Source organism: Rhea pennata, chromosome 6 (genome assembly GCF_028389875.1).
Source record: "Rhea pennata isolate bPtePen1 chromosome 6, bPtePen1.pri, whole genome shotgun sequence".
NCBI classification, from domain to species: Eukaryota; Metazoa; Chordata; class Aves; order Rheiformes; family Rheidae; genus Rhea; species Rhea pennata.
Genome location: NC_084668.1, coordinates 42,789,464 through 42,805,641, shown reverse-complemented (window position 1 = coordinate 42,805,641; position 16,178 = coordinate 42,789,464). Strand labels below are relative to the sequence as shown.

The window sequence follows — 16,178 nt, the reverse complement described above, 5'->3', positions numbered from 1 at the left end:
GCAAGCTGTGCAAGTGGAACTTTGTCACTCTTGTGATGCTCCTGGTGTCATGGCTCCCATTGCTGTATCCTTTGCACACAAAACCACAAAAATTCTCTCCTGTAGATACAGTATAGATGCAGTATGAGACAGTGGATGGATAAATTAAACAGAAAGAGTATATAGAATTGTAGTAAGACACCTGATATTTCTATACCTTGGAAAGGATGCGGTGTATCAACTGCGTAGCAATAATGTGTGTTGTAGGAGGCGCAATATAGATGATCTTCAAGTACTTCGTGAAGCTTCTCAATGAATCTGACCAGGGTATGCTTCTGAGGCACAGGCTCATGAGAAAGCAATTTGTGAGCACTAGGAATATGTTTATAACAACTTCATTCTGCATGGCAAAGATGCTGCTTTTTATGGAAGAGGAGGGTGTAGGGCCAAAGTTTCAGCAATGTGAATAGAAAAGGAAAGCCGAATCACAGAGGTGTCTTACTGGAAAGGGTTGTGCACCCAGGATGCCATTTTGGCTAAGGTAATACTATCCTGGTATTTTATCCACCTGGTTGGTTACCACTAGCATTGTTTTCTGCCATGCACGTGGCAGAGGCATAGCATTTTGCTTAGTATGCTGAATGTTTCACCGAATGTGTGAGGTTTTACGCACTGACTTCTCCTGAAAACAGTGAAGTAAGGCAGGCAGGTTCAAAGGGATTGAGAGGTGTTTATCTCCTTCTGTAAATTCCAGTTCTTCTTATAGGTATGAAATTTGAGTCAAACATTTTAACACCCCTCCCACCACATCAATACTTTTTTACTTATTTGTGTCTTTCAAGTCTTAAGCAGGTCAAACTGACTTTGGTAAATCTAATGGTAAAGAACATCATACCTCTGATTCCTTGGCCTGTTACTGAACTCAGTACCTGGCATCCTGTTCATTTGAAATGATTTAACATTTACTGTTTTCCCTGTGTTTCTCTGAAAGAGTTTCTTTTGATAATCTCTAGTGGATAGTTATGATCTACTTAAAATGCAGGCTCTGTTTAAAAAAAAAAAAAAAGGAAAAGAAAACACCATTTATGATCAAATATTTTCTACAATAAAAAAGCCCTACATGGTTGGTTTTGCACTGAATGAATCAAAATTACATGTCCAAAATGAGATTTCTGTCCTGTCCTTGCTATGGAAAGGAGTAGAGGGGAAATGGTATACCTCAATAAAACTGTGATTACTTAGGTCTGTTTTCATAATGGGACATAATACAATAGTTAATAGTTTCTACAGCCCCTTTTAACTTCTTGAGGTACGTTTTCTCTAATTTGTTTCGTATTTAAAAATGTTAATTTTTAAAAAATACTGCTGATGGAAATAAAGGAGACATTATATAAGAATAGTCAAATATTGATTCTAGAAATAAAGCCTTAAAACTGTTAAAAAAAAAAAAAAAGAAAGAAAAAAAGAAAAAGAAAGAAAAAGAAAAATCATATCACCTCTTTAACTTTGTAGATATCAGCCATTTCAAATGTATTTAACAGCATGGATATTGGAAATGGATGTCTTGTGAATGATGCATTTTATAGAGCTGTGCATGCTGTAATATTTATACTAATTTCTTTAGCAAGGAGAGTTAAAACACAATTAAATCCTGGTGGCTTGGGGGGGACCTTCATGATAATTTCTCCTTTATTGAATAAAAGGCAAGTTTTTGCTTCTTAATTTCTCAAATCCTTGCATCCAAGCCTGCATTGTGTTCTATTCGGATTGAGGTAATGGGAAAGGCAGACTTTTTCTCAGGAATCCAAAATAAACATTTATCTTGGTGTCTTATGAAAAACATGAAGGAAAGGAAGCATGTTGGGCCTACAAAAGTGATATAGTGTTTTATATGGGGATAATTTATTGATTCTTGGTCTTTTGTGAAGGGAGAGTTCATTGAGGTGTATGACCTAATTAAATAGACTGGAACAATTCTGATTCTAGCATTTTTTCTTAAAACTGAATATATCCTGTTACATGTTTGTGCAAAATGAGCAAAGGTGGCATTCAGGACTCTTACCACCCACGTTGCTTGTTGTAACAAACCATCTGCTATAATTCTTTGTGATTTAAAAAAATGTCTCATGCAAATTTTAACCCATAACTAACTATGAAATTGAGAACAGCAATATGACTTTTTTTTTTTTTCTTAATGGCTTATAATCAGTAATAGCTGGCAAAGTTTGACTACTTTTTCTTGGTGATTATTCTCTGCTCTAAGCTTAGCTTTCTGTAGACTGCAGGAAATGCAAATAGCATCTTGGAGTAGAAGTGTTAGGAATATGAAAGAAAGGATTGTGATTATTTCCTCTAACTCAGGTGAGGAGGAAGAACAGTGTTCCTCTAAGCTATCGCATCTACTTTTACTGGGAGATTTTTCTTGAAAGCTTGAAAACTAAGTGCTTTTCTATTAAAGAAAGCTGTATTAAAAAATCTTTTGCATGTTCTTACACTGCTTAGGTATTATGTGGAATGTGTTTCAAAGACTTTTTTAACAAGACTGTTGATGTACCTGTTTAACTAATATTTAAAAGATTACAGTAGTTTTATATTTCAGTACTTGAAATTACTTTAGATGCAATAATATCCTGTCTTTTTTATGTCAGCTTTGAAGAATTATGTACTAGAGAGTATACTGGAGTTACAGGAACACCTAAATTTTTCTTGCATATTTACTAATACGCTTTAGGTGCGCCTTCCGGATTTATAGGAAATATTTCAGTGTTTTGTTTCCATTTGAGCTTTCTGAGCAGATATGTATTTTAGTGTTGGATATTTCAAGTTGTTAACTGGATCTATAGTTTAAAAATACCTGTTGCCCTTTGCTTGTTTACTGAAATGTGGAATTCTTGTTTGTCTTTTATTTTCAAAATGCATTTGCAGGTGTTGATCAGTGTGGCTGCTTGGACTGCCTAGGTATCAGGGAGGTCATTTCAACATTCCAAGAGTGTAAACCTGTGAACTAAGCATTTGTAAAATAAATGTGAATTACTCGTCATGTTTTCATACACACAACTACGCCCTCAGATAACTGACTAGCTGGATTTTTTTGCTTCATAGATGGTTGTGCTTGCAATAAATTCCATACCTCTTAGCTGTGTCTTCTTGTAATGAGTGAGGTGAGGAAAGTGGTAAGGAGATGGTGCATTTAAGAGGAGAGGAAAAACAAGGCAGTGAGATTTTTTTTTCTGGGAAGCTGTCAAATATACTATAAACCTGCCTTGCTGCTGAACTGAAGATAATTTTCTTTACAGATGACCTCTCAGGTATATGTGGCAAATAACGGTATCATGGATTAAGACTTCATTAAGGCCTTGATGGAGCATAATATAGCAAGAACTTTACTAGGAAAGCATAATTAGACTAGAGAAATTAAGTAAAAGACTTGGATCACTGGAACAGTGCAGTTCTCTTACTGTGTCTTTACTAGGTAGAACAAGGCAGGCAGCAGGGCAAAAAAATTCCTAGAGGGAAAATCTCATCAGCCCAAGGAGATGTATACTGAGCCTGGTGTGGAGAATTTGGCTCTGCTCTGCAATCTGTGCCTTTGGGAACACCCATGCCAAAGAGCTCTTCTCTGGCAGGCTTGCAAGACTAAGAGAGAAAGGGTGCTGATGAAGTTGTTGGGAACGCTGTTGATTATGTTGCGCACTGGTTGGCCAGATAAACGATCTGGGAGAGAACACGTTCTCAAGCCTCCATAGCTTGTGTTGCGAAGTAGGGCACTTCCCGGCCCTCAAAAGAGGCAATAAGGCAAAAAACAGTGCTTTCATCTTTGCGTTGCAAAGGAGAGCAAACACATGGATGGCTTCAGAAAGCATCTGAACGCCGTGCTTTATGTGGTGTAGTATAATGAGACACCTGCTTCTGGGAGAGAGGTATGGGTCAAGGGAGAAGGAATTAAGATGAGTGTTATTTTTAACAGTTTAGCCAGCACTTATGAATTGACTTAAGAAGCAAGGTCACGAGTTCGGCAGTGTTCATCACTTCAACCCGGTTCCTAATTAAACAAATTTAAACTTACAAAATCACAGTAAACTCAGAAAAGTCCCACGGTTTTCATGTGCAGTGTATGCGTGTGTGTGTGTGGTAAAATGCAAGTGTCAGGAGTAAGTAAATCAGCCTTCAAATCTTTAGAAGTATTTTTCTAAAAATCTATATCGGAGTTCATCAGTAAGCTGAGGGCTGCTGAAATGTGTTTGGCGGTAGTCCCTGCTGCCTCCAAAGCCAGCTGAACAAACAGCCCACAGCTTGCACAGGAAGGCAGGCCAATTGAGTAGGAGGGCAGCAGGGGACAGTGTGGTCGAATTTTTTTGTGTCCCAGCATGAGAGAAGCACACTGCCACCTCTCTGTTATGTAGCTGGTAGGAACTGTGTTTAGTAATTGTTTGATCCTGTGGCTCAGGTGGTAAAGAAGGACCTTTCTAGTTGTCTGGCACACATTATATAACTGAAAAGACTTTAAATAAACTGTACTGAAGGGCTTGTGCATCTCAAAAGAAGCTCCACTTGAGGATTAGATCTATCTTGGAAGGAAAGAAAAGAAGAAAGGAAGAAAAGAAGGGAGGAAGGAAGGAAAGATGGAAAGAAGGAAAGAAAGCAGCAGACTATTGTTAAGAGTGATTGCTATTTACTTGGAAGGCTTTGCTGCAATAAGATTATTACAGAATGTTAGTGATATGGCATCATTTTGCTCTTGGTGATTTAGCCATTTGAGCAAATACTTTTGTTGTACTTAACATGAAGTGAGCTAAGAGTCTTCAAGCGACTGACCGCAGAGATGCATACTGGCTGCACATGGGGGTAGTGTGCACAAGACCAAGTTAATTTGTATAGTGCAGTTTATTGAGGCCACATCTGCAGCCTGCATGATTTTACAACCACTGTCACCAGAACTAGAAGGAATGGAATAACCACTGTCTAATTTTGTTATGCAGCTTTAAGTGCTATTATTAGAACCAGCATCAGAAGATGAAATTCCATATATAGACAGTGGAGAGATGAAGGGAACAATTCAGACTACTTAAGTGATACAGCGAAAGGAGGCTGTGCCCTTGAGCATCCGACATTGCTCCAAAGCGGTAGAACACTGCTGGAAGCTGGTCCAATGAATGCTTATGGAGCCTAACATGGTAGCCAAACATAATGAGCTGTGATACCTCTGCATCGCCAAAAACAGTGCCTTCCAGAAATCATAATCCTCTTCCTCTACAGCTTAGCATGACCTTTTTTAGGGTTGTTATGCAATGCAAATTGCAGCACTATGAACTTAAATGCCAATTCACTGAGCGTGGAAGTTTATGTACAGAGCTCTAGACCCAGTGGTACTCTGGTCTTGTCCCATTGCGTGTCTGACCCAAATGCACGAGGGGAGGATGGGTGGATGTGTGTATTTGATGTGCACAATGAACAGGCTGACAGACAGTATCAGTTCACAGAGGTGCTAGAGCGGGGAGGCAGGTGAATTGGCCAAGTGTGCAGCTGCACCAGGTCAGCCCAAGACAGAGAGCATCCACCTCAGCTAGGTTTTTTTTTTGGCCACATATCTTGGCTCTGATTCTGTAGCTGGTCCTCCTGCTTAGAGTAGTTCTGGCTTGTTTCTGTGGCTCAAGCCACACGGTGGGAACAGGGAATGTGGGACTTAATTCTTCTTACTCTGGTTGTTTCTGTGTTGAAGAGTGGTGGATGGGGGACGTGAGCCTAATCTTACCTACTCTACTTTACCTAGTGCAGCCGTCTGTACTTTCCTTCTGCTTTGCAGCTGTGTTTTCCTTAAACACCTCAATTTCTTTGGTCTTTTTATGTGACCTAACCTTGGGGCAGTTCTTTCTCTGTGCCATCGGCCAGTTTGGATAATTTCAGAAATGATTACATTTGACATTAGAGACTGACATACGGTGTTTTATTGAAGGCTTACTTTGTACTTGCTCTGTAACTGTTGTCCTGAAGTGCCATGTGGCACATGAAGAGCTCAGCCATGAATAAGGATTGTGCAGAGATGGGTTTGCTTCAGAGCAGCAGCTTGATAGCAAAAGTATTATTGGCTTTTGCATGTGTGTTGAGAGTTTCTGTTTAATGGTGCCATATTAGCCCACAAAAATTTGCCTTTCAAGGTACAGAAATGCATTGAAGTAAGTTGAATGAGGAAGAGATCACAGAGACATTGTGGGATAGCTCACATGACTGGAATGCTGTCATGGATGGCTATGTGCTTTTTAGGAAAGACAGGCCAGGAAGGTGAGGTGGTGGAGTAGCTCTTTATGTGAGAGAGCAACTGGAATGCATCAAGCTCTGCCTAGGGGTGGAGGAGGAGGAGGCAGTCGAGAGCTCATGGGTAAAGATCAAAGGGCAGGCTAACATAGGGACACTGTTGTGGGTGTCTATTACAGGCCACCTGACCAGGAAGAGAAAGTTGATGAGGCCTTCTATAGACAGCTGGAAGTAGTCTCAAGATCACAGATTCTCCTGGGGGACTTTAACCACCCTGACACTGGCTGGAGGGACTACACAGCAAGGCACAAACAGGCCAGGAGGCTCCTGCAATGCATTGATGATAACTTCTTGTCACAAATGGTGGAGGAGCCTATGAGGAAGGGTGTCCTGCTGGATCTTGTCATTACCAACAGAGAGGGACTGGTTAGAGATGTGAAGGTTGGGGGAAGCCTTGGCTGCAGTGACTGTGAGATGGTGGAGTTCAGGATCCTGCAGGAAAGAAGTAAGACAATGAGTAGGATTACATCCCTGGACTTCAGGAGAGCAGACTTTGGGCTCTTCAGAGACCTACTTGGAGGAATCTCATGGGTTAAGGCCCTAGAAAGAAGGGGGGTCCAGGTCTTTGCTTCAGTCTTCACTGCTGAGGGCAGCCCTCATGAATCGCATAGTCTGGAGGCAAGGGAGAAAGTCTGGAGAAGGGAAGACTCTCCTTTGGTTGAGGAGGATAGGATTAGAGATCTTCTGGGCAAGCTTGACATCCACAACTCCATGGGCCCGGATGGGATGCACCCACGGGTAGTGAGGCAGCTGGCAGATGTTGCCAGGCCGCTGTCCATCATCTTTGACAGCTCCTGGAGAACTGGAGAGGTGCCTAAGGACTGTAAGAAAGCCAATGTCACTGCAGTCTTCCAAAAGGGCCAGGAGGAGGACCCAGGCAACTCTAGGCCGGTCAGCCTCACCTCCCTCCCTGGAAAGGTGATGGAACAGCTCCTTCTGGATGTCATCTCCAGACATATGGAGGAAAAGAAGGTGATCAGGAGTAGCCAGCATGGATTCACCAAGGGGAAATCCTGCTTAACCAATCTGATAGCCTTCTGTGATGGAGTGACTGGCTGGGTAGATGAGGGGAGAGCAGTGGACGTTGTGTACTTTGACTTCAGCAAGGCTTTTGACACCGTCTCCCATAACCTCCCCCTAGAAAAGCTCAGGAAGTGTGGGTTAGACGAGTGGACAGCGAGGTGGATTGAGAACTGTCTGAAAGGCAGAGCTCAGAGGGTCGTCATCAGTGGTGTGGAGTTCAGTTGGAGGCCTGTGGCTAGTGGTGTCCCCCAGGGCTCAGTACTGGGTCCCATCCTGTTCAACTTCTTTATCAGGGACCTGGATGAAGGGACAGAGTGCCCCTTGGCAAATTTGCTGATGATACCGAGCTGGGAGGAGTGGCTGGTATACCAGAGGGCTGTGCTGCCATTCAGAGAGACCTGGACAGGCTGGAGACTTGGGTGGAGAGGAACCTCCTGAGGTTCAACAAGGGCAAGTGGAGGGTCCTGCACCTAGGGAAAAATAACCCTAGGCAGCAGTACAAGCTGGGGGCTGACCTTGTGGAGAGCAGCTCTGCAGAGAAAGACCTGGGAGTATTGGTGGACGACAAGTTGACCATGAACCAGCAGTGTGCCCTTGGGGCCAAGAAGTCCAATGGAATCCTGGGGTGCCTTAGGAAGTGTTGCCAGCAGGTGGAGGGAGGTGATCCTGCCCCACTACTCAGCCCTGCTGAGGCCTCATCTGGTGTCCTGTGTCCAGTTCTGGGCGGCCCAGTACAAGAGAGACATGGAGCTCCTGGAGAGAGCCCAGCGCAGGGCTACGAAGATGATCAGAGGTCTGGAGCATCTCTCCTATGAGGAACGGCTGTGAGAGCTGGGCCTGTTTAGCCTGGGGAAGAGAAGACTGAGGGGGGATCTTATCACTGTGGATAAGTACCTGAAGGGAGGGTGTCAAGGGGATGGGGCCGAACTCTTTTCAGTTGTCCCATGTGACAGGACAAGAGGCAATGGGCAGAAATGGAAGCACAGGAAGTTCGGCCTGAACGTGAGGGGGAATTTCTTCCCTGTGAGAGTGACAGAGCCCTGGCACAGGTTGCCCAGAGAGGTTGTGGAGTCTCCTTCTCTGGAGATAGCCTGCCTGGCTGTGACCCTGTCTAACATGCTCTAGGTGACCTTGCTTGAGCAGGGAGGTTGGACTAGATGATCTCCAGAGGTCCCTTCCAACCTTACTGATTCTATGATTCTTCCTACCAGCCATTGCTCTGGGAAAAATCATGCTCAAAACTTACGGGATCAGATATTATTTATACTTTCATGCACTCCTGATCTGAAAAGCAGTTTAATACTGCTATTGCTATTCCACAGTTACATGCTAAGCAGACACTAGCAGATACTTTTCCTAATTTTGGTGCTTTCCTTTTATTCATCCTTTATATTAGGAGAAGCCTTTTGTGTCAGAAGCAGCTAGGAAGAAAGAGAGAGACTTAGTAGCCAAAGAAATCGAGAAGTTGCAGGTCTCTATTCAGACACTGTGCCGGAGTTCCCTTCCACTTGGGAAGATCATGGATTACATTCAGGAGGACATGGATGCCATGAAGAATGAATTGCAAATGTGGCGGTACGAGAACAGACAGCTTACAGAAGCTCTGCAGAAAGAGCAAAGGTGAGTGTGTTCAGGCAAAGTTTGATTTTTCTCTTGAGACAGATTCTTATTGTGGTGTGAAGGGAGAGTTTTACTCATCTTGAAAAGTGAATTTGTCATCTGTCTTGTTTGCTTTCTGGGAATTCTTTTGTTGTCTTTTTTTTTTTGGGAATTCCTTTTAAAGGAATTGTCAGCTCAATTTCGCATAATATAAGTGACAGCAGAGATGCAAATGTTTATGTGAGATGAGAGGACTTGGTGGTTTTTTTTTTTTTTTTTTAATAAATGTATAAGGAGTAAAGAGAGGGAACACTTAAGAAGAAAAGCTAGGTTTGGAACGGGGACTAGCAGTGGATTCCTAAATCACAACCTGTTCTCTTGCAACCACAGAGATTATGTGCCGTAGAATTCTATTTGTTCCGTAATGATATTAATAGCACATATTGTTGTCAGCTTATGATTTAAAAAATGATATCAGAAAGCCAGGAGAGTGAAGATGAAAAATATAAGAAAGAGGAGAATAAATATAGGAAGCCTTGCTTGCCTCACCAGCTTGTCTTTTTATTCTCCTTGGAAATGGAAATTCCCTCCAATTTTTTGTCCTCAGATCTTAAATAAGAGCTAGATGTCTATCTTCTTGTATTAATAATCAATGTGGATAGTTTTACTGCTGATTGAAATGGCATGCATGATTTATACAGACAAAAGTAGGCCACTGAGTGGAATTCTTAGCTAAGTCCTGTCTTGTGCTTCCCCCAGTTATGTGCATACTCAGTGGGTCTACTTTGGCCTTGCCAAACCCTTGTCATTTACCCTTCAACTAGTTTCTCTAGACAAGACTGTATCCTTGATATTGATGCAGAAGGAGAGAGGGAGTGTGAGGAAGGAACCAGCCAGCTGATTTTGTCTGGGGATTTATGTGAAACCAAACTTTGGCCAGCTGTTTCATGCGAGACTGTAGACAGACTAACATCTCTTCATTCGAGCCATTCAGTTCCCTTTAATAAGCTAAGACTGCAGCAATATATTCCAGCATTTCACAAAATTTAGTATGAAATCCTAATCAGATCACTGTAATGCTATGGCATGTTAGATCCCTCAGGAAAGAATTTCACAGTATCAAACATGAAGAAGACGATGTTTCCCATATGTAGTGGAAATTGGACGCAGGTCTTTGTTTTCTTTACTGCTGTAGAAGACAATTGAAGGATCCCATTAGGAAAATGTTAGTGGAATTTCCAGTGGTACTTTTTGTGATTTATTCTAATGTGATAGAAAGGAAGGGAAAACTAAATGGTTTCGAGATGTAGACCATAGTTAATGAGTTCTCAAAGTGACAGAGTAATTCAGAATGACAGTATGGGTAGTTCAGTCTATCACTTCCCTGACTGTTAGGTGTTGCTGTAGATTAGCAAAGCGCTAGGGAAGGAGGCACATTTTTTTGAAAGCCAAACAGCCCTGTTTGTTTAAAATGCATCAGTGCACTTGTGGTTTATTGGCATAGGATTCCCTTTTATTAAATTTTGTATTAGCATGGCATTGCCTGCTCTCGTTAGCAGCTAATGATGTGTTGATTTGCATATACCCCTGCCCTTTCTCAGATTTCTGCCTGTAGTAGCTTTGTGTTGCTAGCCTTAGTGTCTTGTAGGAAATAGCTGGTCTTGGGCACTTTTCTTTCCCAAGTTTATAAGGTGCATTGCTGCCTGTTATCTTTTCCAAGTTCCTTTTGAGTGCTTTTCTTCTTCTTCACTTTCCCTTTCTCTTTCTCTGCCATTTTGTAGTCGGTTACAGTGTGCTTTTCCAGAGAAGTAAAACAGTGAAAGTAGTCAAGACAGGTGGTCAGGTGTTAGCCTTAGGGTCAGCATAAATAAGCAGAAGTGACTCCAGGACTCATTTATCTTCTGCCTGGCAACAGCTTTGCTGGTGTTTTGTGTTCCAGAGTCAGTTGAAAGAGCTGGCATCTTGGGAAAAGCAGTGTTAAGACCCTGGTTTGAAGAAATGCCTGAATGGGAGCCTGGATCAGTTCTGCTTACGGTTGAACTTTCTGAAGCTCACTTGCTCTTTTACCTTCTTTTCCTTATGTCTACACTCCCTTTACTCTATATTTCTTCATCTCTGCAATGTGCTTCTCTCTTTAAAATTCTTGTGGTGAGGCCTATAGGGAGGGCCGTTACCATGTGTGTTACGGTAGGACACCAGGGGCCCCAGGAGAAGGTGGGTATCCTGTTGTGCTATATCCTACACAGTCTAACACCAGCTAGTCCGTGTGCCAGGAGATTGCAGCTCTTGGCTGGGTAGAATAAAAGAAGTACTTGACAGATACACAGTGCAGGATGAAATAACTGCAAAGCAAAGAGATTTTACTGGAAAAGCAAGGTTAGCCAAGAACTTACTGTTTACTGTTGAATTGTGGGTGATTTCTCCTGAACAATATTCTTCTCTGTCCATGTTGTTGGCTTTGCCTTTGTGCTTATTCTCAACTTTCTCTCTTTCAGGAAGGGTGGGCACAGCTTAAATTCTTTTCAAGCTTCCAAGTATTGAATATACTTTCTTCAAGGCATAAGTAACCTAAAGCAGCATAATGTTTCCAGTAACATTATGCTCTTTGTGTCTCTTTCAGTATCACAGACAGTGCTGTAGAGCCCTTAAAAGCTGAACTGGCTGAACTGGAACAGTTGATTAAAGACCAACAAGACAAGATCTGTGCTGTAAAAGCTAATATTTTAAAGAATGAAGAAAAAATTCAGAAGATGATTTTTAGCATAAACCTGTCTTCAAAAAGGTGAAGAAGAGAACAAAAAAGCATTGAGACTGACTGACATTCCTAGCAAATAAAAACAAAATAGCAGAGAAAAATTAAGATATGCCTTGCTCAAATATAAAATTATTAAGGACCAGAAGCCTAAACAGTATATGAAATCCCATTATTACTTCATTATTACTTTCATCTTTAGAGATTGATATTGCTCAAGATAAAATTATATTTATTTGAATACACAAGTTACAGAGCTATTAAAGTAAGTTATTTCTTTAGATGTGAAATGTTGTCGCTTACTTAGTAGGACTTTATGCCCCCTTTTCTTGCCTGGCCTCTTCAGGGCAGTTTCTAACCCAGTCTCTGCATCCCTCATACCCATTGAGGTTGCTTTTGAACATGCTGTCAAGGAAAAGGAGTTTTAGATTTTTTTTTTCTCCCTTAAAAACTATTTCAGATCCCTACAGGTTAGAAAGTTCCATAATCCTGTTCATTATTTACAGGTCTTGCAAAGAAGTCTTTAAAAGAATGTCTGGAGATCAAGAAGTAAAGCCTTGTGTAGTGGGCAGTTCTTTGCATCATTACAAAGATGATGTCATGTTTACAGAGCTATCAGGAGTCTTACTAGGAACCACTGAAAATGCAATATGACTACGTAAGGGAGCAAAAATACTTTATCTGTGCAGGTGTTAATTCTATTTTTATTACATATTTTCATTTGGAAAGGATTAATTTAATTACTTATTTCCTCTCCAATGCATGTTCCTGTAACTTTTTGTATGTGAATAATTTCACTGATTTTTTTTTAAGATAACTACTGTTTCCTACTGACCTCTTGAGTGTACTGCATGTTAAAGTCCAGTCGTACTTACTCCTATATCTACGAAGCATAGTTAGAATAGACACAACTGTATGGTTCTGCACTGAGCACAGAAGGCTTTATTCCCCTGCAAGGCTATTTTCTGAAGATTTTTATAATGTACAAATTCATCTTCTATTCCCATGTTGTTTGGATTGTGTAGGAACTGCTAGTGTCCTCTTTTATTCCTCCTTTAATTGAGAAATCTTTTTTTTCTTTGTGGCATCTGGTCCTTTTTAAATACAATTTTAGTGAGGGTTCTCAAGTATGACTTAGTAGACATAACGAGAGAGATTTGTTTGAATAAATCTCACCTTTTTGGTCTTGTCATCTTGCTGCTTTTGGAGACTTTTAAGGACTTACTAAAAACTTTAGAGTAGTTCAAAACAGTTTTTCAATTGCCTAAGCCTAATGAAAACAGCTGCAGTCTAAATTGTCTATAAAAACTGTGTGGGTATGCACTTGTTAGCTTTAATTTATTGATTCACTCTTTTCTGGATTCATGTATTCCTCACTACGATGAGTTTTGGTGTGATATTTTAGCACAATTGAATTTTTACGGAATATTCATTTATCAGTAACTATTACAAATACCACTTTGTTTTGCTTTTAGCATGTAATATAAGCAAAATTATTCATTTGGATGCTTTCCCTGAAAAACAATGTGAAAACTACCAAGATCTCTGATAACTTAAAGCAAAAATAGGCACACGAATTTTAGATAAAGTCTTGAATTAATTCTGTAACTATACCCTGTATGATGCTTGGCAGTTGGATATCAAAGATTAACTGCAATATGTTTCATGCCCTGGATTTCTTCATATTTGCTTAGACTTCTTGCTTCTTATGTAAATATGGCTAGGACTGTTTTTATAGAAAAGTATAACAAGTATATTGTAATGTGAGTGTAACTGTACAGAGCATCAAATTGTATCATAAAATTATTTTTCTTTTATATAAAATCATTAAAAATGATTACCTATTTTTCTAGGAAGTGATGTGTTTGCATCATAAAATTCACATTTTAAAGTGGATATAGAACAGTAGCGGTATCTTTTGAAAAAATAGATGGGATACTTGGGGGAAGATTTGCTTTTGAAAACATTGTTTTGAAAATGTTTTCTAACTTTTGTTAGAAAGCTTTGTGCTAGGAAACACTATGGGAATTCAGCTGACCTGTTATTGATAAGCTGTTACAAAAGAGACTAGCATGTGTCAAAAAAAATCTACCAAACGGGTAATTGTGAAGTCGCTTGAGTGTTTAGTATGCTATGTACAGACATTTAAAGAATTTTGCCTGTGTGTTTGTTTAAATGAATAGTGGAGGAAGATTACTTTTTATTTTGCTTGCTGTGCAGTGATCTGGGGTCAGGCCTGAAGGTACTTCGCTCCAGGACTTGGACTGTGACAGAAACTCAGTTCTTAAAGTGACTCATTTTCTGATGCCCAAGCACCCAGCAGTTTATTGCTTCTAGGAGGAGTTACATCCTAGTTTCAATCACTGTAAGGGCAGGATGCTTTGCTGCATGGGATTTTGGTGGGGAAAAGGGAGAAGGTAGGTGACTTGTGAATGAATAAGATAATATTGTAAACTGTATTGTAAACTGTCCATGACATTATGCAATTTGCTTTTGAATTACTACCTCAAACTTTTAATTTCAATATTTGGACCTAAATCATGAAGCAAAAAATTGGCATCACGTTCTGAGTAGAGTCCAGAAAAGCATGACTCCTGCTGTGACTCAACTCTGTTTTACCATCCTTTCCTGCTCACCCAGGGTTGGAGCCTGTCCACTGTGTGTTCCAGGTCTCATCACACACATGAAGCAAAAGGGCTTCGAGATATCCAGCAGAAACCCCAAAGCACAGAACTGACGGGGAAAGAATGAGTGGTCAATACGTAACTCCTGATCAGTTTGAATGCTTCTCTTGTGCAGGACTAAAATTACCTCATCAACTGTGTGGGTATAAGCAATGTGGTTTTCCACATACACTCTACCCTCAGCTTTGGAAGAAGCAGGTGAGTAGGAGCCACTGAAACTGTCACTGCTTAGCATGCCTTGGGACTTGGCACTTGGGTATCCACACCCACTCCATCCTGGAGTGGTAAAACTCTTGACCATTGGTGCCCACCAGTGCCAAAATCTGTACTTTTGAATTTAAAAAGATTTTGGGGGTGTGACTGGTCACTGCTGATCTGTACAATTTGGTATTTTGGCAATACTCTTCTGATGCTCTCCTGCGCTGCTCAGAGCCAACTGAGATAGTAATGCCTTTGGCACATGTAATATGGCTATGCTTTATTTGATGTTGCAGCTGCAGGGGCCTAATTTGGAAACGCAGAAGCTGTCATCCCCTGCATTGACAGCAAATGTGTTGCAGTGCCAACTTGACATGAGGAGAGAGACAAGACCGGAGCCATTGGAATGCCTAAGTGCCCCTGCCTGCCTGCCCTTCCTACCCCTTTTAAATGCCTACATTCAAAACTACAGGTTTTATTTGGATTCTTCAAACTCCTGCTTAGCTAAAGTGTTAGTCTGTGGGCCTCTAGTTCATAGGTGCTTCAGGTGCTGCTGGTAGAAGCTACCATTTAAAAGTGTCTAGAAACTTGCTCTCAGTCCCCTAGCCGTGAACACCTTGGTGTCTCTCTCATGCCCCTTTCACATCTGCAGACAAGGTCTTCCTCCTATGTGGTTTCACTGGACCACATGTACTGGACTGACTTGGTTAGGAAAGCAGTAGGAGGAAACCTGTTTTATCCAGTAGCCCAGCGTTTTAAGTGTTCTCTTGGGATGTGAAGTGGCTTCAGCTCTGCCCTAGGTCAGTGAGGATTTAAATCACAGCTTTTCCTCTCCTTTAGCTGCTCTATTTCATGATGTTCCCTTTACCAGTCCCCCTCTTTTCATCTCCCCACTGCTGATGGAGGTTGCATGCTCCTCACATGGTGACAAGACTCATACATTAACTTGTCCTTACATTAGAAGTGACTGTCCCTTGAAAAGGGGCAGAAAGTGTAGTGCTCATCATTAACGTGGGACTTGGAGGCAGTGATTCAGTTTCCTGCTTGCCACAGGCTTTCTAGGAGATCTCGAGGATGTAGCCTGCATCTTCAGGCACCCATTTTCTGTTAGTGAAATGGGGTCAGAGCCTTGCTCTGCCTTGCTGTGAGTCTGAATATATTCCAAATGGGGGCTACAAATGTACCATTCAGTAGATAGAAGAAAGGGAGGGAGGAATAAGCTGTCTGAGTCAGAGACATCTTTTTGTTCTCAGCTTGTGTGGCTGCTGTTAGGAAGGATCCCAGCCCCTGGCTGCTGCTTACGGTGATAGTAAGTAATAATAATGCATTGGCTGCGCTCCCCAGATAACTGTTTGCTTTCTGCATTATATATCTCGCTTTAAAACAAGAAACAGTTAGGGCTAGGGTTTGATGTCATCTAATATCTCCTGCAGTCTTAGCTTGCTCTTTGTCTAGATTTTTTACTTTGCAGCGTGAAGGAAAGAAAATAGTGCCTGGGAGCTGAGTATTGTTTTAATTTTAAAGGCAGGCTGAGGATGCAGTACCTAAGAAAGCAAACAAACATCTGTGCCTCATGAAGGGGAAAGGAGCCTCTGTGAAAATGGATAGAGAAGAGTGCGTGTTTGTGTGTC

At 41.3% G+C, this 16,178-nt stretch overlaps 1 protein-coding gene across 1 annotated transcript in view; it reads left to right on the top strand.

Annotated features, from left to right (window-relative positions):
- TRAF3IP1 (TRAF3 interacting protein 1) overlaps positions 1 to 13,444 on the top strand; it is a 52,644-nt gene extending 39,200 nt beyond the window's left edge. Inside the window, exons 14-15 of the mRNA XM_062578447.1 lie at positions 8,711 to 8,934; positions 11,534 to 13,444. Of these exons, the coding sequence (XP_062434431.1) occupies positions 8,711 to 8,934; positions 11,534 to 11,699 (390 nt within the window). The 3' untranslated portion in view covers positions 11,700 to 13,444. The remainder of the gene's footprint in view (positions 1 to 8,710; positions 8,935 to 11,533) is intronic.
- Positions 13,445 to 16,178: the final 2,734 nt, after the last annotated feature.